At 35.2% G+C, this 24,957-nt stretch overlaps 1 protein-coding gene across 2 annotated transcripts in view; it reads right to left on the reverse strand.

Moving 5' to 3' along the window:
- ATP9B (ATPase phospholipid transporting 9B (putative)) overlaps window positions 1-24,957 on the reverse strand; it is a 151,297-nt gene that overhangs the window by 2,647 nt on the left and 123,693 nt on the right. For both annotated transcript variants that reach the window (XM_064422474.1, XM_064422464.1), the window contains exons 15-28: window positions 21,562-21,810; window positions 13,404-13,565; window positions 12,709-12,801; window positions 11,486-11,569; window positions 10,759-10,929; window positions 9,272-9,370; window positions 6,704-6,793; window positions 6,102-6,246; window positions 5,704-5,768; window positions 5,116-5,271; window positions 4,884-4,948; window positions 3,567-3,675; window positions 1,929-1,986; window positions 1,043-1,246 (exon numbers count right to left, since the gene is read on the reverse strand). In XM_064422474.1, the coding sequence (XP_064278544.1) occupies window positions 1,043-1,246; window positions 1,929-1,986; window positions 3,567-3,675; window positions 4,884-4,948; window positions 5,116-5,271; window positions 5,704-5,768; window positions 6,102-6,246; window positions 6,704-6,793; window positions 9,272-9,370; window positions 10,759-10,929; window positions 11,486-11,569; window positions 12,709-12,801; window positions 13,404-13,565; window positions 21,562-21,810 (1,750 nt within the window). The remainder of the gene's footprint in view (window positions 1-1,042; window positions 1,247-1,928; window positions 1,987-3,566; window positions 3,676-4,883; window positions 4,949-5,115; window positions 5,272-5,703; window positions 5,769-6,101; window positions 6,247-6,703; window positions 6,794-9,271; window positions 9,371-10,758; window positions 10,930-11,485; window positions 11,570-12,708; window positions 12,802-13,403; window positions 13,566-21,561; window positions 21,811-24,957) is intronic.

Raw genomic sequence — 24,957 nt, forward strand, 5'->3', positions numbered from 1 at the left:
AGGGTTGTTTCTTCACTAAAATTTGACTCCTGAGAAATCTTGGAAGTACCAGAATGCCTGGAACAGGCAGTGAAGCATTTACTGATTAAATAAATAATTACATAAATAATCATATAATGCACACACACTACCCTAGCACTGAACACCTGGGAACTGACTGAATGAAGGCAGAATTGTGAGACTTCTAGAAAGTGCCATGTAATGCTTAATTCTGCTGTGTGAAATAACAGGTAAGGAAGGGCAGCTCCATGCTCATCAGATCCTAAAAGGCAGAGAAGAAGCTGGATTCTGCTCCTTGTGAGGTATAATTAAAGCTATTACATATATTTGTAAAATCACACCTAGCTACTTTATTTTTACTAAAGGAAAAGTTGATCCTAGAAGAAATAGGTATTATTTTGATGCTCAGATTCGTGACTGCTAAGATTTGCCATTGAAATGTGTTCTTTCATCTTGTGAACTGTAAACAATACCTTAAGGCACTGTATGTCATACCAAAACTTAAAGCAAAGCAAGCTTAATACAAGCTTACTATACTTATGAACCAATGGTTCCTGTGTAAAGTATCTTTCCTACTAGGCTGCTTCATCACTTCCTAACAATACTTTAGCAATTTTAGCCTTGTGAGTTAGATCTAATGACACCCACTTGGCCTGGTGTAGAAAATAATGCACCAATTCAGCGACAGATCCTGATTTTTAACAAACCATGTCTATTTTCAATAGTGCAAATCTCAAAGCCAATTTAAGGTATGCAATTTGGACTGTCAATGTCAGACCAAGGATGGAAAAGGCAGGAGTGTTTTGAGTTAAGTTTATCATCTAGATAAACCATACTAACAGGATAAAGATTGTTGAATTCTGGGAGAAAAGGGTAAGAGAATATTTTAACCCAACACTAAGTAGGCCTAATTTGGACTCAATTATATTTCTTATAGAGAGAGCAGCATTTCAAAACATCACCTATTCTTAATTGAAAAAAGGGAAGAGAAAAACATCATTAAAGATATAAACCAATTCTTTACTAAAGTAGTTTTACTCACCAAAGTATTCATTTAGAAATGCAAGAGAGGCCACATAGCAGCCAAGACTGAGGAATTCAGCCACCACCATTAACCAGTGCCACGTTCGTATGGTCAGTGCAACCATCAAGAGCTCAGTCAAGATCAGGGCAGTGAAGGAAATGGCAACGACGTGTACAAATTCAGATTCAAAAAGCAGCAGGGCTCCATACATCAGAATACCACCTGGGTGGGGTGGAGAGGCACACAAGGTTGGCAATACACCCTGCAGTGAAATGTCACTGTACCAGTTTTTACAACTGTACACTGAACGGTTGATTGCTCATTATGAAAATTTGTCCAGCAATTTTTATAACACTGATCTTTCTAAAAGAAGGATATTTACTGTACTTTGTACTTGTGAAATAAGCCAACCAAAGTAAAGCCATACAGAAATAAAACTATTAGGAAATTAAACACCTTTTAGAGCAATATATCCAATGAACTGTTAATTAACCTCATTTTGTCAAGTGCTGCAAATAAATGAGATATTGTTGAAAGTGTAATTACTTTCAACTGATTACATAATTCAGATTTCTTCAACAGTACTTCTGTCATTCAATGAAAGAAAACTACTGTGTAAATACATGCAATGTGATAAGCACTCATTAAAATTTTTCTGGATTACCATTTAATTAAAAACATGTCCTTTTTTAGGTAACATGCACCAATAAAAATACCAATCAGGCTGTGTTTTGAATAGGCCTGGCACACTACAGGAATATCGATTTACAAGATAAACAGAAAGCAATATATATAACTACTGATGAAATGCTAAGCTTTGGGAATTCAACCTGCAGCTGAAAAACAATATTGCTAATAGCAGACAAAAATTTCTCAGTTCAGCAAAATTAGGACTCTCTCCTACCTTGGTAAATACTGATTAAAACCCAGATGAGGAAGGTCTTAAATGACAAAGATCTTCCCTAAGGAAAACATGTGAGAGGACAGTTAAACACAACTTTTAAAAAAATAAATCTACTCAGCTCATATATTTTTAATAGTTCAGTGCTAGAGAAACATTTTACAAGTAAAATAAGCAGTATCTGAAGTGATAAAGGCTACAAAGCTCCTACTTGTTTTTATGATTCTTCATTTCAAGCTTGTATAGAAATTGCACAAAGTCTAAATTTGGGAGTAAGAAGTTAAGGCTTTAGCTTGCAATTTTAGCTTGCAATGCTCTGGCTAGTTTTCAGAATGATAAATACAGTAAAATTCATTTATTTTTTATTTGTAAAATGTAGTCTTCAAAACAACTACAGCATTGTACCAACTGACCAAAACATTAAGCAAATCTGCAGTTATTTACTAGTAAATTCAAAATGTAGGATAAACTGCCCATTTGCTTTCACAGCATAAATTTATCACTACTGCAAATTTTCATCAAGTAAATATTACCAAATAAATTTTAAATATTTTGATTGTGAATGGTACAGACTGAAACATATGCAAAAAATCAAAGAATAAATGCTGTACATATGATATGAGTCTTGCATTCTCTGAGGGTACTGATGAAATATGTTAGAACTGAAGAGCTGAAAAAATACACATTTTAAGGGATAAAGTGGCAAAAAAGCAGCCATTTTGCCACAAAAAAAATCACTCTAGAACAGGCAAGAATCAGCACTTGTTTATTACTGCAGCAAGTTCCAAGTTCTGTGAACAGCTTTCCACAGGCAAGCTTATGGCTCTGTTTAGCAGGTGATGACCATGCTTTTTGGAGTTTGATAAAGGACTGAAATCTCAAAGACTTCAAAGATTCTCAAGCAGAGAAAGAACCAAGATCTCCAACAGAGGAAAAAAACATGATCCCAGATTAACATAGGTAATAGCTAATTTAGTGCAATTAAAAAGACAGACTCAGAAAATTTTGGGCTAGAGTCTTTAACTGGAGTCTGCTTCTGCCTTGGATCATAACTTTCCTAGCTGACAGCTAAGGATGAAGAAGTGCTTTTCAAAAAGCTTATTAAAACAGAATCTTGAGATGTATTTCACACTTGTGGGTAACAAAATTACAAACTTTGATTGTTTGCAAGTTTATACAAACACAAAGAAAGCAGTATCCATGGATAATTGAGTTCAGATATATCAGTTATAAATATCTGTTATTTAAAAGAAAGTTTTTGGAGTCATCAGCAGTAACTTCTGCATGTTAGGAAAAAAAAATCTATAAATTCATCTACCAATTAAAATAGAAAAGTAATGTGAATATGTAAACATAAATAACTCCATATCAGAGATTTTGGGGCCAGAGCCAAGGTTGCTTTATCAATATACCTTCAGGTTTGAATTATTTCAGTATAGCCACTTGTGACGGGAGAAATGTATTAATTAAAATGATTGAAATGTTTGGTACTGGGGATTATTTTAATAGTACAGAAGTTGGCAATAGTTGTGCAATCTGTCTTGCTTGGAATCCCTTAAGAAAAAGACTGCAACAATTCCTGGTTTTGCACACTGGAGATTTTAGCATTTGTTCATAGCTGAGCACTGAAGACATCCATACCTTTGTGAGATCCTTATAAAGTTCTGGATATAGCAATGCCATTTCTGGCTTCACATCTTGATCCAATACTAGAGAGAAGACTGGAAACATGGTATATATGGTTGCATACCTAGGAGAAAGGAAGAACGCACGTTAAGGCTTTCGTATGATATAAGTATAAACTGATCTACTGAGTTCAATTATTTTTTTTATGTAAGTGAAATGAAACTGATTTTTTTCCCAGTACTTAGGCAGCTTACCAACACAGCTTTCACATGCAACCTGCTCTTGTGGTTCTGAGAGCTGTCAGTTGTGAGAAGTTACAGGGGTCTTATACAATCAAAACCAATAAATACATTTATTTATTCTATCACCCAAGCTTATCACCTGTTACCACACTCCCTGTGCACTTGCACTTTGGACAACCAGTCCAAAGACGTGACATTTAAATTAATGTCTAGATGGATGCATGAAAACTGAATTTTAAAAAAAAGGGCACTAAATTCTGGACAATGTGGAGAAGGTAGGTGGATGAATAAGAGTCTTAACAGCTCTGTAAGTGGCTTTGGATTTTATTGTACACATGTGAGATACACACATGTACTTCCCTGGAACTTAGCACAATTTCTGCAAATCTTTTAGAGAGGTCTGCTGTTTGCCTCTGCAAAGTTTGGTGTAATCAGACCGTGGTTTGACTAAGATTTAAGTTACTCTTGATTTAAGTTGTTATTATTTATAGGGAGAATAGAAGGAAGCTCTTAGGTCATAGGGACAGAGAACAGGGACAAACACAAACACATGCACATCTCTCAGCTGTATAACTTGGGGAACCTTATTAGTAAACTAGCTGCTGCAACATGACCAAGGTGCTCCTAATGCTGCACGTATTCACATTAATGGAAATCTATGTGGCAAAGTTGGATAGTGCGCTCTCAGAGGAAATTTCATAGTAGCTTCAGCTCCATTTTTACCACAAAACCCTGTGATTGTCACTGAGATTTGTACATTAATCTTTGGGGCAGCTGAAGCTGGTCTGCTCTGGGAGATTTTCTTTATTGTTTTTACCTCGTATGTGCACAGGTTCTGTGGTATCTTCCTCTAAGGCTATGCAGATCCCCCTCTCCAGAGAACTGATATTGAGACTTCCCCCATCATATAGTGCACAGCCAACCTGCTGTGACTTTTCTTGGTACACTCATCCCAGGCTGGTACCCATCATTGGTAGCATACCCATGAAAAATGCATGGAAAACATGGATGACACCAAGCCCATGGTGTTATTTAACCAGTTAGTTTACTGCATTTATTACCAGAAATTGTAACTCTTGCTTTGACTTACCCTACCATTAGGAATCCTTGGTACAAGGGAACAGATGCAAAGTAGAAGACTGATGAAAATACAGCCTAGAAAAAGCAGATAATTAATTATTTAATAATTAATTATTTAATGTAATTCTATATACAAAACAATACAATATAGGAAAAATAACAATACTGGTTGGTTAAGATTTTGTGACATTTCAAAGACAGACATAGGGATTTAGCTAGTCAGAAAACAAAGCATTAAATACCTGCATAGTTGAAATAATAAGGCCTCGGTGCATGACAAATTGACCAAGTGCTGCTGATCTTTTATAACTGTTTCGGCCATGTACCATCAGCAGCCTACCTATGTGTTTAAACTGTGTGATAGAAAAGTCAGCTGCTAGAGAAGCTTGTTTTCCCTCCTAGAAAAAAAGAAAAATATTTCAAATATGAACCCAGTGTAAGAGATGTGTATCAAGTCTCAAAATTCTAAGCAACAATTCATTTTAAAAGACAAGTTTGTTCCTTCTTTGAAAATCAACCCTGCAATGAGACAAGACAATTTTTTTTGTGCATATCCTAAGATGCAGTGGGCTGTAACAAATAAGTTTAACTGCTTCTCCTGCTTCTTCTGGGTAAATGCTACACAGAAACAACTATAATTTTTCCTGCTTTTAAAATGATAAAGCAGAAGACATACAAGCAAAAATACTAAAGACTAAGCATTCTTATAATCTTGCAGAATACTTTCATTAGAAATTATCAATTCACTATTGTTTAAGAATAAAGCTTCTAATCACATTCTACTAGGCTTCTATGTGACACACATTTCACAATGAAATTGTTAACATTACCTTGCCTTCAATTCCAATTCCACAGTCCGCTGCTTGGATCATGCTGACATCATTTCCTCCATCACCTGGAAAATGTCACTGCAATATTCAGTCCTTCAGAGGTTTTATTCTCCTGGCCTTACAGTATTTGAGAAACCTCTTATATGCTTTTAAATTCTTACCATTAATCTATGACTTATAATTAATTACTTCAGTAATCAAGACATTCCTGTAGAATAGAGAAGATAACCACACCTTTCTCATGGAATGGCATTTTGGGCCATAGCTATGTAATACCTGGCTGCAGGTAAAGGTTGGTAAAGAAGTCTCTCTGGTTTAGTTTCAGCTATTTCTCTGTGGTGCCACCTGCTGATTACATTTATTACAGACTTTACTAGCAGGGTTGTGCCAAGAGTTACCTATTGCACATGTGCGTTTCCCGGTGTGGTGCTGTAACAGTTTCACAATGTGGGCTTTCTGGGTGGGAGAGCATCGGCAGCACACTACAGCAGGACACTGACAAGCCAGCTCTACAAATTCATGCTCATAATACTTGAGACAAACCTGAGGAAAAAAAAAACTACTTGGATTTACTTACAATTAAATATTATTACATGTAGCCCCACACAAAAACACAGTATAAAGATATTTTTAATGATATTTTCCATGTACAACATCCAACTGGGAGGAAAAAAAAGAAAGATTCTCCTGACTGTGGCTTTATTATTTTTTAAATCAAAGAGAATAGAGCAGCAACATGCTTTGAGGTTAAGAGAATAGACAGTACCAAAGCATGCTGTATACAATTTCCGTTTCTATTACTGTACAGAAGACTAGGAACCCAGTAACATTTGCACATCTACAACATATATAATCTAATTTGCGCTCAGTGATAAGCAAAAGTATCTCTAAGAACTACTTAACAGTATGGGGAAATACTTGAAAAAAGAGTGTGAAGGTGCTGATACATCACTTTCTGACCATAAGCATATAAATAATTTCACAGAAACCAAGTTTTTACCTCAAGTGAGTCTCCAGATATCACCAAGGCACAGTCATGCTTCCTCCTAAAAGCATTTAGTTCTAAGTGAGCCTCTCCTCGAGTGATAACCTTCAATAAAAAACACTCAGTTAAAAGATTTTGTTATATTCTTTAAAAAACCCTGCCTAAACAAATCAAGTTTTGAGACCTCACACCCAGAAGCCGTGCTTCAAGGGTTTTATCCCATTGCAAGTCTAATACCTATGGAATTTTACTATAAGCCTCAAACCTTATGAAGTGAAAGAGTAATCCTCAAACAAGTAAAATCTATGTAGTCAGCTTAAGTGGTTCCTCACCAAAGTTTGCAAGGGCTAAAATAGTACTGAATTAACGACATTAAAATATCTGAATTTTGAGGTGGCCTAAGTCTTTTCATCCTGGCAGGTCTAGAGAAAAACAGAAAAATTTCCCAAGCAAACCTCAATTGTTTTGTTTATTAACCAGCAAAATATGCTCTTAGAATAACATAAAGTGTTCCTATTAATTGTTTCTTCAGTTTCAGTAACGAGACACAGATTTCAAAGGGACATAAAGACGCTCATTAGTACTAATCCTTTTGGATCTTGCTTAACTCTGAAGACAAGATCAAGTGGCATAATATGAAAGAATTACTTAATAGATTTTTAAAATTTACATAATAGTTTCAAAAAAGCCCAGCTGTGAAATGCAAAAAACAGTCAAATGTTACTAAATGCATTTTAGAAGGTTCTGAACTATAAACAGAATATGAAAAATTGAAATTGTAACCAGATTTTGAGGGGACTGGCAGGTTTGGATGTGGTGGTGGATTTTTTGTTTGTTTTGTGTTTTTTTCAGTTTTTTAAAATTAGTTTTGTTTTTAATTTGGTTTTTCTTTTCTTGTTTTTCCCCAAAAAAATATTAATGTCTTTTAGAGCTATCATGCTAGACAAAGTTTCAAGCACAGAATAAAGCATAAGCTCTGATTACAGTTTTAATTTTGTCTCTGTCTTAATTACATTGAATGTGAAGTTTTGTCCTTGACCCACTACTACCCAACCTGATGAAGTTCAAAGAACTTTTCTCTCTCCAAATGGGCTCTACTACCCATAAAATTTGAGTTACATTAAAAAGCCCCTGCACAGAGAAAAACTCAAACACATGCCCCAGTTCAGAATTTTTTTCCTTCTTTTCCACAACTAAGCATGAAAAGAGAAACCTCCTTGTCTGACAGCTGTTAGGGACACCAGACTGTTGGCCTAGTACACTGCAGAGATGAAGAGATGTCAGCACTTATGCACACTGATGAGTAGTGATTTTCCTCTCTATTCTAAATTTCAACCTACCAGAATGTTTTTGTTTTTGTTTTATTTGTAAATACCTCCAGAGTTACATATAGAAGCTGAGACTTCTAAGAATAAACAATTTTGTAAAAAACAAAACACAGCTTTTTGGAAAGAGAGTAGCAAAAGGTGTTATCTTTCTAATTTATAACTACAGTAGAAGTGTTATAGTGCTTGATATTTTCTTGCATTAATTCAGTAGTTATTTCTTTGCAGCAAGTATAGCCACAGAAGTAATTTTGTATAAATGTGTTTTCTAACTAATTTAAAACTACATATTCTAAGTTAACACAGTTTTATGCTGATCTCTTATTACCAGTCAAGGCAATGAAAATAAAAATCTGACTCAACTAAATACATTTTGTTCAGAAATACTTAATTTGTGGTGTTACAATGTGGAAAGGTCAACAAAAATTGATCTGAAGTTTTATCAGAAGCATTAATAATTTAATTGCAAATAGTAGTCTGCAGGGCCTAATTTGCCATTCTGATGCTACAGAAGAAAATACATTTACATGTAAATGATATTAATATAATTATTTCTGTAGGTGCAAGTGGTTCATTTAGAACAAACAGATGCATTATGTCTGATCACACAGCATCAATCAATGTCTGGAAAATCTATTTCTGTTTGGCTTCAGTCAAGTGAATAGTACACATATAAAACATATAGAAGAAGATTCAGTTTACTTTTCTAACAATTACTTAAACAGCCTGTTTAATGCACATATATATAATGACATGAAAAAGATTTCTCATACCAATTTGATCTCTGTTTACACAAGGGAAGGTTCACAGTTTCATTCAGAATTAATTCTGCTTGAGTCTAAAGAGTTCTATCAATGAAAATGCTAAAACAAGCAAGAATGACATTCAGACAGCCTAAATATATGGACAGTTTTTTAGTGGCTCAGCACCTCACCTCACACAGACCTCTCCGTCACTATTTAGAGGTATCTTGCTATGTCTCTTATGAAGGGTGTAAAATGTGTGTTGAACATGGGACACCCACACACAGCTTCAAACATTTCTCCACATCAACAACTCCAGAAAACAACACCCTTAAATGCTTTGTGATTTTACTGCCTTGAACAACAACCTAAGTACTACTCTCTTGATCATTACAATGACACTCAGTACAATAACCCAACAACTTTCAACAGCCAGCCAACTACTAATTGAATACAGCAACACTGTTTTAGCCATCCTTTGATGAACCAACAAAAAATGTTAGAACTATACTTACAGGTCTGAAAATATGAATATCTTGATTTCTAGACACTAAGTGAGAACTTTTTGCAATGCAAGTTGCTGTCTCCAGTTTATCGCCTGTTAACATCCATATCTGCAAAAGAATGTAAGAGTTCACTTCTTCGGACATTAGCATGTCTGTTCTCCAAATCTAAATGACATCTCTCTCCAAGTTTTCTCTGGCACCTTTTGGGATTAGGTTATCCAAGAAAATATACTGACTTGTGCATTTTAAAGTAAAATTAACTAACAGTTTTTACTGCAATAGTATGCAAAGCAGAAAAGAACTGTCTTTACTTTTTGCAGCTCCATTCCCCTCCCATTCTCACAATGTGTATGAAGACAAAGTAAAGCTCTGGGGAAGCAAAAAATCCTTTCCCTATGGCCCTGATACTACCTTGATCAGAAAAGTGAGAATACAGATGACGTTTGTCAGCAAAATGATGCAACACAACAGTCTGTGACCCTGGTGATAATCTCAGGAAGCAGCAGCCAAACCATGAGACAGCAAATCTTGGAGCATGAGCTACAGTCCCAACACTCCAAAGAGATCCTGCCCACTCACCATGCAGAACTGAGAAGGCAGTAAAGATTAAGGGATAAAGTTATTATGTTCCCAATGTCTGACAGCTCTCTCAGCCCTTAACACCAAGAAGGTTTGTTAGTATGATGACTAGTTAGTAAGATGACTCAATCACCAGTGTAAGGAAATTATTGTCATCGTATTCCAAAATTCTCCTGGTTTGCTTTGCCCTCCTGAGCTGCCCTTCCAGCAGATAATGGAGGGGCTGAAGTCCAGCACAAGCAGCATATGCAAAATATCCCACTGTGTCTGACTCAGTTTAACCAATGCAAAGTCATTACAACTATTTGGAGTAGAGCTTGACACTGCTTAAAGCAAAACATGTATAATCTTGCCCCCTTCCCTAAGATATTGTTCATATATTTACTTGAAACCCTCCCTCAAATACATGCATTATTGTACATGTGCAATTGATAGGTGTCTAGCAAACCAACTCTTCTGCATGGCTTTTCATGCCACCCCTTTAACATGAACTGAACAAACTCCAAGGGCAGTTCTGAATTCTAGTTCAAATAATTCACATTTTGATCTTTGCTGAAACCTCTTACGAGTGCCAAACCTGAAAACATTGGTGTCACACAAATCTTGGCTCAAACTCATTTAGTGTCAGCAAGGACAGTTTGCTGTAGACAGCCAGTGGATAAATGACTGAGCCACACACATCTATCCATTGGTAGTTTTCCTACAGAAGTAAGTTTGAGATTGATGAAATCTGTTGTTGGCAAGAAAACTTTGCACACAGTGTCTTACTTGTTTCTGCTAGCTCATGCCCAGAATGTGCTTGGGACTTGACGCATTTCTTACTTTGAAAGAACCTAAATACATACAAATACAAATTATGTCTTGATTTAAAAAGTTAATAAATGATAACCTGTTATGTCAGCAATATTGTTAAGTACCTTTATTCCAGCATTCCTTAGCATCTCTAGAGTTGGTCTAACATCTGCTTGCAGCTGATCTTCTACTCCAGTGAGACACAGTAATTCCATTTCTCGCTCCAAACTCTCCACAACAGCGGCAACCTTCAGGTTTCTATCATGTATGCTTAACTTCGCTTGGTTATAGCGACTCTGTTTGCACAAACACAAAACCACTTAGAGTTTGCTACGACTCATAAAGTATACATTCAGTCTACCACTCAATGATAGTATGGATCCATTAGGCTAAGTGTTTGTCTTTATATATCTTTAATGAAGAACAAGACTAAAGGAGCCATTTTACTTTACACCCAATGTTACACAGGGCTCTTCTGACAATGCACCTAAAGAAAATGCCTCCTGAAGAACTATTAAGAATGAGGCATCACAGCTTCTAAGGAGGAAAGGCCTTATCTTTGAGAACAAGTAGATTTTTTTAGGTCATGCTGAAGCTACAAAAATAACATTACATTAGCTTCTGGGAAAACACTCTCCACTCCAATAATAAAGCAAAGAGGATCCTACATATGACTGCAGAACCATCATTAATGAGTGACAAAGACTTTAAGAGATTGTGGACAATACCTCAATTATCTATTTTTTAAATATGAATAATCTTTTTTTGCAACCTTAAAAAATACAATAGAGGGATGTTCTCATTGAAGTAATTATACATGATAAAGGGCAAAATCACTCTGTCCTTTCATACCTCAAAATCTTGATACTGTTCTTCAGTAAGTGATTTTTTGGCAACAACTAGTGTGCGCAGTCCTTCTCGTGCCATATTACCGCACTAAATGAACCAAAGCACAGAACAGTTATGCAAATATTTAATCCTGTGTTCATGCTTTATACTTTATGCTAACATGGTATATCTGTAGCTTTGGTGTTTCTTTAGACTCTTAAAATACTCTGGAGAAGCCACAAACAGGATGAAAAGCAATTATACTTCAGGTCTCCCAAATGAAGTGGTTTGTTATCAGTAAGTCAATTAGATCTCCTCTCCTAGCTTAAAGAAAATTTCTTTTAGGTTGAAGCTTTAAAATAAATCAAAACTACTTCTGAGGCACATAACAGAGTTACATTTCTTTTTTCACTGAACCTATCCCTTATCAGAAAAGCATCTACACATTAAAAATAGCCATGGAATAGCATGTCTTAATGAAAAACAAGGCTCTCCAGTGCAAACACTTATTGATTTGACCTCATAAAGCTAAATAAATTAAACAAGTATTTTACAATTAATTGTGCATCATTATCGCCAAAAGTAATTTTTATGACATTTTGCTTGGTCTTGAGGGAGTTTAATTTATTCATGTCCCTGAATAAATCAAACTGCCCTGCAGCAGATATTGATTCATATTGCCAATACCATTATGAACATACATGGTGTAATCATTGTATTAACATATTGGCTGTATGTAGGGTCAAAAATAAGATGATTGCTGGTACGTCCTAGAACACATAATGAAAAATATTAATTAGGTTTGAAATTCAGTCACTATTTTATTTGAAATTTAATAAATGTGGTAAAAAAATAGTTTGGACACAATGCTTGTCAAAGTCTTTAATTCATAATCATACCTCACTGCAGATTTTGATCAAACAAGGGATAAAAAGATTTATAACAGAATACTTCTCAGAAGCAATTAGGTTTAATGTGAAAGGTCAGTCAATGAAAAACAACTTTCCTTGTTTTAAGTAGGAACATGTCCTGCTACTACTACCAGCTTTACTTTTCTTGTATGTTACTCAGGAACTGGAAATAGTTTTAATCCCTTAAAATCCATTCAGGATATACATAACTGAAGTTCAAAATCCATTACTGCATTGCCTCAGATTGTCCTTTAAACATATCCCCCTAACATCTGGTATATTTGGGATTTTAAATTTTTATAAAATTTTAATTTTCGTGAATGTTGATTTTCTTACCTCTTCTTCTAACCAATCATTGTACTGTACAATAGTGGACATGGCAACATCTGCACCCTTCATGTAAAATGTAATTTCTCCTGAAGATTCATCCTAAAATTTTACAAAAGAAGTGGAAGGGGTGGGGAGAGGGGGGAGGAATATCTGTTTATAAAGTCAAAACAATTACCTACTAATAACTTAATTGCCTTCTGAAGCACTCAATAGGTTCCCATTTATAAAAGATGAAGTACCTTGCCAAGAAGTGGGCAGGTTTTATTACTTTATGTTACTATTTCCAGTGTTATCTCTGATTCCACTGAGATACATGTCTGCTATTTCCATGTAAGAGGACCAGTTCTAACTAAAGTCAACAAGCATAAGAGATTCTCAGCATCTCTAAACTAAATTTTAAAATATCACTATTACATCCTCTCTAACTTGTATTTTGTTTCTTGAGTGGCAAATACCAACCCAAACCAGAGAGCTCCGTATCTTTGAAATATCTGGTAATTAAAAATTTACAAATAACTTAATATACATGCCTGTTACATATTTGAATGATACAACATTCATTGCATATTCAGTGAATCCACACATAGGCAAATGTAATCAATGAATTTCTGTGGTATTGTCTGGTGCGGGAGTGAATTAGTCTGACCTGCCAGCATTTTTTAAAAAATCAAACCAAACAGCCAGAAAATGTCCCAAATTACCCTAACTATGATGCCCATGCGCTTGCTTTCAGAAGTGAAGGGGAAGATCTGGAGGATATAGTATGTCAGGATGTGTCCACCAGGGGTCTTCAGCTGCATTGAGGTCAGGTCCCTGTTAACCAGAGTGAGACCCACACTCTCTGTCCACTGCACCAGAGCTACCTAAGGAACAAAGGGAAAGAAAAAAGAAAAAAAAGGAAAAAAGAGACATATTTAAATGTGAGAGGTCTATGACGCTGTTATATAAATTAGGTTAAAACCAAACAACTGTTGCTAGGGTGAAAGTGTAAACTCTTCCAAGAATCGAGGGAAAAAGCCAAGTGAACAGCAGCAGACTGACTATAAAATATTAACACATCAAATTACATGTTTCCCTTGAAGAGCTTACAAAATTTCTTATGAAGAATATAAAAACTTTTTTGAACTTATTGCTGAAAATGAGGTATTTTGAATATATTGTTCAGAAATAAATATTCTAATAAAGACCCACATACATTCAACAATAAATCAAGGACATCAAGTAGAAATTTTGCAAAACGAGAAGACAATTTCTATATCAACAATACCATTATGAAAGTAAAATTCTTTGGGAGTATTTCAATATAAAATATTTTATTATATCTACAGTTACATGCAAGTTGAAACAATGTAATAGATAATAAATAGGTTTGCAAAGGACCTTATTTTTAGTTTACTTTGTTCACTTGCATAATTTCAATACTTTGTTTTAACAGTAATAGGACTTCAGACATCAAATAAGATGGAAACCAGGTTTACAATACTGCATCCTACAAACTCACATGGAAAATTCTGTTTTCCAAAATGCTGCTGCTTTGAAGTGAATGACATCTAGCTTTAACATTTTCTATATTATACTTAAATATCTCCTACCATCACCACGTGATTTATTCCTTCAAAAAATTAATATTTTAGGAAAACTGCTTTACTGATTTTACTGTTTTATATACAAGACACATTCCATATATATTTTTTTTTTCTGATTAAAAAAACAACTTCTCCTTAATCTCCTTTTAGTTTTCAAAATGCTAATCTTTACTGGAAACCAGATTTTTAAATCACTGGAAAGATAACTATAATGAAGGTCACATGATTTTTATGGATCCTAGATTTTTATGGATTAATAGGCCCTGCTATTAATCTCATCAAGATGAAAAAAAAAATCAAGCACTCTGATAAAAAACATGCAAGTAGAAAATTCCCTAGGTAAGTTCAATGGACATGATGGTCACTAAGAATTTCACACAAAGCAAATAAAACACCTCAGCTTCTAAGAAAATTTAAAATTGGAATAAAATCCTCTGTGAACCTGTAAAAAACCCTAATAATGCTATCTGTGTAGGCATCACCAGATGAAAATACAGCGAGATGCAGTAATGGAAGAGAACAGAGCACACTTTGAAAAGCACCATTTTAAATTCTTGGAAACTGCAGGAAGCCTTTTTACAAACTTTTCTTCTTTACCAGAAGTAGCATATAAGCTGTAAATGATCCAGTACTTCCAAGGTTAATTTTCAATTTTCATAGTGAAGGGTTACTATTACATTCTGACCTGTAAATTGCATCTTTCTACTAAAACCCTATCATCTTATTTGTGTCCCTTTGCAGCTAGGACTAAAGTGTTCTATATTTGGTGACTCAAATCTGTTTATTATACTTATGCTTGGCTTCACATGCCATTTGAATTAGCATTTTGTAGCACAGTCATTTTGTATTCTTATACCTGGCCTATACTCAACTGCATATTTATTTTTTCTTTTAAATTGATCAGGGCAAATACCATACAAGAAACAGTCAATAAGGCTCAAGAGTCAAACAGATGCCTACAAGGACACTGAAAAAACTTGAGAGAAAGACAAATTTGACTCCCATCACTCAGAATGAAACAGAGCAGCACCCAAAACAACATAGCAAGATCTTACCATTAAAATACCTGAAGCTTTTAGAATGCAGAATTTTTTTTCTAAAGAAGTATTTCACAAAAGGCATGAACATCTACACTATAAATCTTAACAAATACACATATACTGAAAGACTGGCTATACGGAGTTCAGAAAAAGGATTCTCCTCCCTTCTTGAGGTTTCCCCTCTACAAATTTCTTCTCTTCTCTTCAATACATTTCGGAACCTTTACATTAAAATGGTCATGCAATCTGGTGTACCTAAATCAAGAACTCCTAGAACACCAGGAAAATGCAGCAGCTGTGGCTTCTACAGAGCTTGACATAATGGATGAAGTCAGATAATGCAATTAAAGGTTGCATTTTCTGCAATTATATTTTTATATTTTTATATTTATATTTTAATTGCATTAATGGAATTAAATAAAAGCCTTTTGTGCTTGATAGTGATGCTACCATTTTGTTTTAAAAGAATCCATTGCAATGATAATATTTATTTGCAGATAACCATTAATTTGCTTGACATACAAACACAGATGAAATGTGTCAAGTTTCCTGAATCCAGATTAAGGACTTATTTGAATATTTTATGGATCTTCTCTGGCTTATTACAAAGCTTCCCTTCTAGGGAAACTGGATGCCTGGGAAACATAAGCATGTTGGTGGGTAAATGGTCTTCCCATTACTGAGGCACAGGTATGCAGTGAACCCACTAACTGTGTAGTGTTCCTAGGGCAGGTAATGCACATGGAGACAAAGAGAGATTTGTGGTTGCTAACTTGCTAATTTTCTTCCTCCTTAGTAGCAACCCAAAGGGTAAAGATAACTGTTCACATCTCACATGATAATGTCAAAGAAGCAACTTCCAGATTAGGAAAGAAAGGAGCAAATAATTGCATTGTGAAACAGAATGCAAGAGATCTGATGTGACCTAGTGAGAAACACCTCATTTAGTGCTCTTACCCTAAATCTTTTAGATGCTTCCATTTACTACATGCCCACTCTTGAACTCTGGTTGCTTCTGTCAGCAGTCTCCCCACTAAAGGCCACCCAACACTTTGAGCTTCTATAGTTTGCAGATCCAAATACCAAACTCTTCAATTACCACTCAAAGTCAAATTCAGAGATTTCATAAGGAAACTCTCCCAAATCAATCAGTAACTGTGCAACCCTCAACATCACCTAGAGCAGCAGCAGCTCAGGAGGTAGAAACAGCTTCTCTAAGTAGGAGTGTGTTTCTAACTCAGCCACTTGAGGAACGAGTGCATTTCCGGAGGGGCATGAAGAGGTGAAACTTCAAAAGCACCATTCATGTCCATGTTTTGGGGACATTATCGTCCCATTTGTTAAGAAATTATCATTTATGGAACCAAATCAAACCAAACAGCTTATGCACAGGGTTAGGGTTGACCTGTACAATAATACTCTTGGCAGCAGGTTTCCATCACAGGACATGCTCTCTTCACCACACTTGGATCCTGTGGGACTGTACACCTCATTGCTAAGACCACAGCCTCTAGCAACCTGGCTATCATACCCTGCTCCTACTTTCCTTCCCTTATGGCCTAGACTATAATTTCTGCTCCCTAGCAGAAATATTTAACTGCTCAACATTTACAGTATTTGTTGCTCAAAACAGTTTATGAACAAATAATTGTCACTTTCAATACGTACAATATTCTCTTTTGAGCTAACATTAGCTTAAGAAAAAATCCACTGCCTCATGGCTGCAATTGGCAGTTCTCTACCTCACAGGGCAGTTCAGGAGTTCCACCACAGTTGTACTCACATCTTTCCTGGAGCCCTGCTATGAACCTGACCAGTTTAACCAAAAAGAATCTGCATAAATAAAGCCTTCAATGGTTTTGGCATATACGAGGGAGCAATTTGAAGGATAAGAAAGGAGGACTAGAGATTTTGCAAGCTAGTTTTGCTGCTTGGAAGAATTGTCATGTAACACACCTGTATTTCTTTCAGAGTATTTAAGAGCATCACTTCAGACAATAGGATCTGTTTCCAAAATCAAACTGTTGTGTAAGGTGTTCAGACATTGTAAGTGTGGTATTTTTAAGTTAAGGCTATTGTTTTGGAAACGGAAACAAAGCAGTGAGCTATCCTTTCCCCACTGCCTGAGTGTTTCCAACCATTTCCATCAGGACTGTTCAACAATGCGTATCTGTTTCCAATCAGTGGTTTGTTTATATTTATAAACAATGATTTTATAACTAACATTTGCAGTTCATCACTTTTCATAAAAAACCCTTCATAATTAAAATAAAATTATTAACTTAAAAATACAGCCTGATCATGTGAAAAAACTATCAATCAATATTCAAGACAAGCTATGGAGTAGTTATTCTTTGTGGGTCTCGAAGGTCACACAAGTGATGGTTTTATGCTACTGAGTGATTTGCTTTTCACAATATATTGACAAAACAACACAATTAGTCTTGCTTCAATAAGCACACACAATAAAATGAATTAAACAATACAACATGTCTCATACATTACAGCTTCACTTTTGTAAACATAAAAGCTGCTTCACTAAGGGCATATAATTTCCCTGTCTGTTTTTAAATGATTGGCTTTGTATCCTTGTAATTAATTTTAGCAACTCTGTTGTCTCTGGACAGAAACGTTGGAATTAAATAACTGACCACACTTTAAGGCAGTATTTAAATATTCAAGATCCTGGAATTAGAAATGCTTGAGACTATAACAGTGCATGACAAAGCATAACCAATAAATGGCTGGTTTATGAGAGTAAGCAGTCATTAAAAATCATGACTGATCAACCTTTTCTGACTAAGGGGAGCAAAGGTCTTCAAAGGCTCCTGTTCATAGCATGCCCTGAATTGCTTGGGTCTCTGACCTTTGAACTCTATCACTTTGCCTACTTAGCTTATATCCTTTTATGATTGTTCATTACATTAGGGTAGCTGGCTTTCTACAGATGAGCTGAACCCACACCAATGATGACAAAGTCGAAGCTGAGTTTTGGTGTGGCATTTTTTCCTTTTTATTTTTTTTTTCCATCCAGTGGGTTCTCAGTGAATGTTTATTGTTTGCTATGCTACAGCTGTAGAGGACAAGTGACAGACAAATGAAACTTTCTACTCTTTCAGAGAAAATGAAATATTGATCACTTATCATAAGAAACAAAGAGCCTGGCATAAGTAGGGTTTACATTATGAATACAAAATCAGTTACTTATCTCAGGTTACTTTAACAATGAATAAATACATCTTTTATGATGAATGGACCTACTTCTAAATGTGCATACTTTGTTACGGTTATATTATACCTGTATATGGATGCACACATATATGCACAGATGTGAGGAATTTAAAGAGTTCCTCAAGTCAATTAATTAAGTATGTAGTGTACTCAGCATATTGCTGAGCTGTTTCTTATACCTTCCTACATGGAAGAATAGTTTATACTTACATACTGTTCTCTGCTCTTTACATTCTATGGTGTGATCACGCAATATTATATAATGCAACACACAACTATGCAACAACATCTTGTTTCAAAAGATTGCAATCAAGCCAGATCCATAAACAAAATCTAAGAGAACAGAATTGCAATGTGGAGAAAGTACAATGCACAAAACCAGTTAAGTCTATTAAATGATAATGTTGCTTATTAACCAAGTATGTTGTGATAGGTCAGTGCTGAGGTTAAACAGAAAACATCAATTGAACCATTTCCCTAAATAAAGCTCCAGGGTGCAATATTCAAAGCACTTTATTCAATAAAAAATGCTTTTAAAATGGTACTTTGGTGATTGGGAAACATTGGCATCATCCGTCAACCTAACTGCAGGAAAGTTCAATAAGCTAAATAATGAACCATTTACATTATTTTCCTTAGGCTCCAGTGATTTGCAAACATTGCATCAATAGAAGTCTTAAAAAAATTATGATAAAGACCTGCTAGTCTTTCAACTCTTAGGCTTTTTTCTGTTATGCTGTTTACATGCTTTTTGTAGCTTCAACTTTTTATAAGACTCTATTTAACATCAATTTCTCATTATATAAAAGCATATTTGTTCAATATGATAATTTTACTAGTGTTTCAAGCATTGTCTTTGAGAAACAAAAATGAAATTTAAGCCTGTTTTAGAATGGAAACATTTCATTTCACTGCTATATAGTTTTAAGGTATGAGTTATGTAATTAGTGTGAGAAATGATACAAAAATTGTTATTAAAACAATACATTATCTCCCTTGCAGCACGAACAGTTTCTTTGTTGTTGATTTCTTCTTCTTCTACCTCCTGTTCCATCCTGAGTCCCAGATCTATTATATTAGCACTTTACCAACTTTCCTTTCCTTCCTTTCATATTTTCAAGGTCAAATTCCCTACTGTCTTCCCAGGGCACCACTTGAATAATTCTTGAGTCTTACAGCTGCTTTCCTTAGTAAGTATGGGAGGAGAATTGCTCTTCATGGTAGCATTTTCAGCTTTTAAACAACTGATCAAATATACGAAAGCCCACAGGGAGAGAGGAGCAAGCAGGAGAAAAAACTCACATAGTCTCTCTCAAATGCACACCTCTTCACCTGAGTTAGTAACACCTTTGGCTATTAAAGCAGAGTATTTACTTAATTTATAGTTGTCATCATATCTTCATAGTCAGATCCTTGCTCATGCAGTCATTCATTATACTCAGTAGTACTTCACAGGCTCATTAAACTGAAACATTAAGTAAATATGAATGCATGTGCAGATGAAAATTTGTTTACTTGTGCATAATACAAGTCAAACATTACACAAATATATATCATAAACAAATACTCTTCTGGCATAAACGAATGCCCTTCCAGGATTCTCAATTCATAATGTATATCAGCTCACTCTATATAACACCACATACAGTATTATGGATTATTGATTTTAGCCAAAGATCAGCATCTCAAGTCCTACCTCTTTATTTAAAAATAAAGAATTTTATTTTTAAAATTGTTCTGACTGCCATTGTTTAGTCACAGAGAACCTGCCACTTCTTTATATTCTACAATCCTTTGACACTATGAACTGTGTTTATGGCATCTGAAAGGTACGTAATGTCTGCTAGCTTCTGCTACATGAAGACATGTAATTTTATTTCTTGCATTCCTAAAAAACCCTTGTTACAAACTTGTTACTTTTAGCAATGATAGCCTGCAGTGTGAACTGCTTAAGTTTTGTTAGCATTACATATAGTGACATATTAGACATGAAAACCAAATGTATACATGAATAATACACTATGTACTAGCGTGAAGTTTGTGAAAGAAACATTATCTTGTATGAAATCAACTTGCAAGTTAGAGAAAAATTCAGGCTTTCAGATACATAATTCCTTCTTCACATCTTACAAAAACCTTATTTTATTTATGACTAAGCTAGTGGGGTTACAACAAAAACAGTACCTTCAGAAAATGCTAGAAATACTTTAAAACAAAGATTCTTCTCAACCTGCTCACTTTCAAATACAAACCAACCTCAAAATAGTCTATTTCTCAATTTCACTATATCAACTACAAACATTATTATAAAGTGAACTCTGCATTATCTTGCAAGATGAGCTTTGCCTCTCTCTTCTACTATCTTTTTAGATTGAATTTTAGGCAATCAATTAAACTCAAAGGCATGTTTTTATTGAAATGGTATTTTAAATTTGCGCAACACTTGATGCAATTTTGTAAGAACCCTAAAGATTATGAAGCTGCCTAGAGTTTGAAGCTCAAAAGCTTTTCTACAGAAGCATTTGAGGTTTGATGGGTTTTTCTTTTGTTTGTTTCTTTCTGGGGGTTTTGTTAGCTTGTTTCTTCCTGTTAGGAATCCATATGTTCCGGTATGTGATAGCATCTCTAACTAATGTAACAGGTTGTCCATCATTCAGAACAGTTTCATATTCCCTTTAATAGCATACTATGATTCATACATGGAATAATGTCTTGAGAATAATAATAAAAAATCATAAATCTTTAATAGCAATCCTCAATGCAGTATTGACCCCGAAGCACTGACCTCAGAGGTCTTTAAGTCAAATAACTGAAAACACTTTTATACAACAAGGCATCAGAACCAGCAGATCTTTCCTAAGCTGTAGAAAATACAAAAACAAATTACTACTAATTTTAAAGAAACCCCTGCTCAAAACATTTTTTTTCATAGCATTTCTCTTTTTTACTTAGTTTACCCCATTCTTTAGGAGTTATAAATATTTTCAGCATTGCATACCAACCTCATCAGGGCTGGAAGCCTGGTAAGTCCGATTTTCATCGCTAAAGTCCTGATCCACTTCTGCATATTCTGTCTCTGCAGACACACCAGCCCGGGATTCGTACACGGGGGTGACATTGTGGCAGAGTGCAATGGCCTTCACTGCTTCATGTATCCGACTGCTCACGCTCTTCCGCACTTTGGGTGCAGAGGATTGAGGCTTCCTGGATGGTGTTGAGCTCGTACTGTTCCCACTGTTCTGAGAGTGCACCTTTAAGAGCCAACACAATGAATGGTAAACCAAAGTTCAAAAAAGGAAACAAAACATGAATACTTATCTATCTATATGTGCCTGTTCCCTTTACAAAGGTTGATAAACAATAAGGCTAGTAAGCATCCATTTATTTTTATATACCTATGGTTAACTCATTCAGCTTGTGATAAATAAAACGCCTCACCTACTTTTTAAAAGAAATTATACGTAACTATTGGCTCATCACCTTGCATTTGTAGTCAAATTTCAATAACAGAGCCTGAAGACAATTGAAAAATGTGAAAAGAAAACAAGTATGTTGGAAAAGAGCTGAATAGGCTGATTGGATTCTGCAGAAACCTGCTAACTCACTTCAGATTTTTCAATGATCTGTCACAGTAGACCTTTTGTGTCTATTGCATTCAGTGAATTATTTTCTCTTTTCCTTTTCAAAAGTAGTATTTAAACCAACCACCAAGTGGATGAGTCCAGAAACACTGAGACAAAATTTCAAAATTTACTGTTTTGTTATTCTTCTTCACCTGTGTCATTAAACTGTAAAGAACACCTTTTCAAAAAAAAAAATCACCTAAATCTCAGTATTTTAAAAGATGACCACATTTGATCAGAAGAGACCAGAAGAAGAGGAGATCAGGGAACATTTTCAAGTATAAATATTAGGGGTAATTAAAAAATTAAAATACAAATATTGCTGATTTTATTTATAACTTACACAATTTCTGTATTATTTGTGAATTAATGCAGTTTTACTCTTTTGCTGCAGCTGAAATGTTTTTTGTCTTTACAAGAATGCAATAATCTAATAAAATAATCATGTAAAATAACAGTTTGACATATACTTGAAGATCGTATTACTGTTGCATAACCATTAAACTAGCACTATTTTAAATTATCCTTCACAAATGCTCGAGCACATGACTGAGCTAATCTTCCTCTGAAAAATACTATACGTTCATAATTTGTTAAAATAAGTTGTTTGGTTTTTTGTGGATTTTTTTTTTGGGGGGGGGAGGTGTTATTGGTTTTTGTTGGTTGGGTTTTGTTTTTTTGTTTAAAAGTCAGCGCATTAAATATATCAGCAGTACCACCACAGGGCTCTTCTGTTCGCTCCCATGTAACTCAGTAAACCTTTTCAGAATCCACGCTTTTTTCCTCCTGACTGCAATCTGCTGAACCGTGAACATTCTGCCCATCAAATTACAGTGTTGTCTAATAAAGGGTTTAACTTTCTGCTCATCTGGCACTGCTTTTCAGCTACTGCTTTAAACCTCTGCATTTGCATTCTGCTAACACTGATGCCATTACAGTCACAAATAAATTAAGCTGATTTACTCCTTCTGAATTATGTTATGTTTATTGATGCTTGTATAATTTAATTTCACACAAATTCCATTAAAGATTATGCCCTCTATCACAAAATGCTTCCAGTGGGGAAATATAATCAGGTTATAATAGATTTGTGTGTTACATTAAGATGACAATAGTCTGGTAGGTCCACTGTAATAATAAAACAGAACACAAACAAGGGATAAAATCAATGTCACATAAGAACCACTGCCTAGCTAACCGGCAGCTTCTATTATCATAGATTAAATAAAAAACCTCACTATACTTTTTCAGATTGAAACAATTGTTTAGCAGTTGCTTGGTTTGTTACTGAGACTCCATCACTGTTCTGTTTTAATGAGTTGCTACTAACACAAGCACAATTAAAGCATTATTTATAAAGCATTATTTAAACATAGAGTAGTGTTACATAAAGCTGAAAAAAGGATGTTCCAAGAAAGTTCTTTTCATCATCTACTAACAGCAAACCTTCCCACAACTGAGAAGAAAAGTTTCCCTCACATTTCTTATTTTAAGTATGTTACAGTTACTAAAAACTCATAACCATGGTTGCCACTCATTAAATTTTACAGTAAATTAGTAAAACCTTTAAGCAGTAAGAATTCCAAGAATTGTGCAATTATTTTCAGATACCATTTTTAACTTAAAAATATAAAACTGGTATTTGTGAGCATGCCTCTCCTAGAAGACTGTTGCTTAGCTGTCAAACTCACTCAGACTAAGGTGTGCCAGCTCAAGACTGTCTGTTAATACCATTTATTACTACAGCTGTTACTGTGAATACCCAAGTGACACATTATAAGAATGCTAGGTGTGGGTGATTTTTATAAACTCTGTGAGGAGCAGGTAATTTCAATAATACATTCTGAACCAAATTTGGACAGCTGATCTTTAGGTGAAAGAGCTCCATTTCCCATTTCCAATGCATGATTACTGTATCTCACTTACTATTCATGGCTATACCTACTAAAAATTAAGCTAAAATAGATTTATCCAAGGAAAAGAATTCAAGAAGGGGATTTGTGGAATTGTATAGATAGAGAATAATTAAGAATTTAAGTTGCAAACTTAAAATGTACACATTTCATCACTGTCTTCACTCCTGTCTCTCCTTCCAAAAGCTACAAAGTATTAACTGGGTCCAGTGTGGCGCTAAATTAAACTTTTATTTTTATTTTAAGCAAATAAGAAGGGAGCCATAGTTTACAACACAGCACAGCTAGATATTCCAATCAATTGTTGATCCTACAGTTCTTCTAGGAGAGAAAATGAGGACACAGACAAGGAGGTCAGTCTACAAACTGAACTGGGTGTCCTAGTGTGACTATATGATGCTTGTAGCCCCAATTGTCTGTTCTGTTTATGCTGGATATTAAGTTCTGCACCTTTAAGACTGGTTCTGAGAGCATAGGGAGGAAGAAGAAGCTCAATTTGTTATCAGAAACTGCACTTGCTCCCCCTCATTCCTTCTCATAGACTGTGTTGTCTGCGGATGGACAGACAGCTGGATGGAGCTCTCTTTTGCTTTTAGTTAGTTTTTAGCTAGCTGAGGCAGAGAACTTCTCTGTACTGTGGCTTTTCTTTTTCTGGGAACTGATCAATGGGCCAGTTTTCTGGGCCAGAAAAAAACCCGGACCTCATGCCTGTGGCCCACTGGGGCCTGGGATGTGGCATTTTCCAGTGCCAGAGGGATTGAGACACACTCAGTGAGTCAAGAAACACCCACAGAGGACTCTCCTGGAACTACAAAAGGACTTTCTGAATTTCCCATCTCATCAGAACAGTGAGAGGTTTTAT

Source organism: Passer domesticus, chromosome 1, assembly GCF_036417665.1.
Source record: "Passer domesticus isolate bPasDom1 chromosome 1, bPasDom1.hap1, whole genome shotgun sequence".
NCBI lineage: Eukaryota > Metazoa > Chordata > Aves > Passeriformes > Passeridae > Passer > Passer domesticus.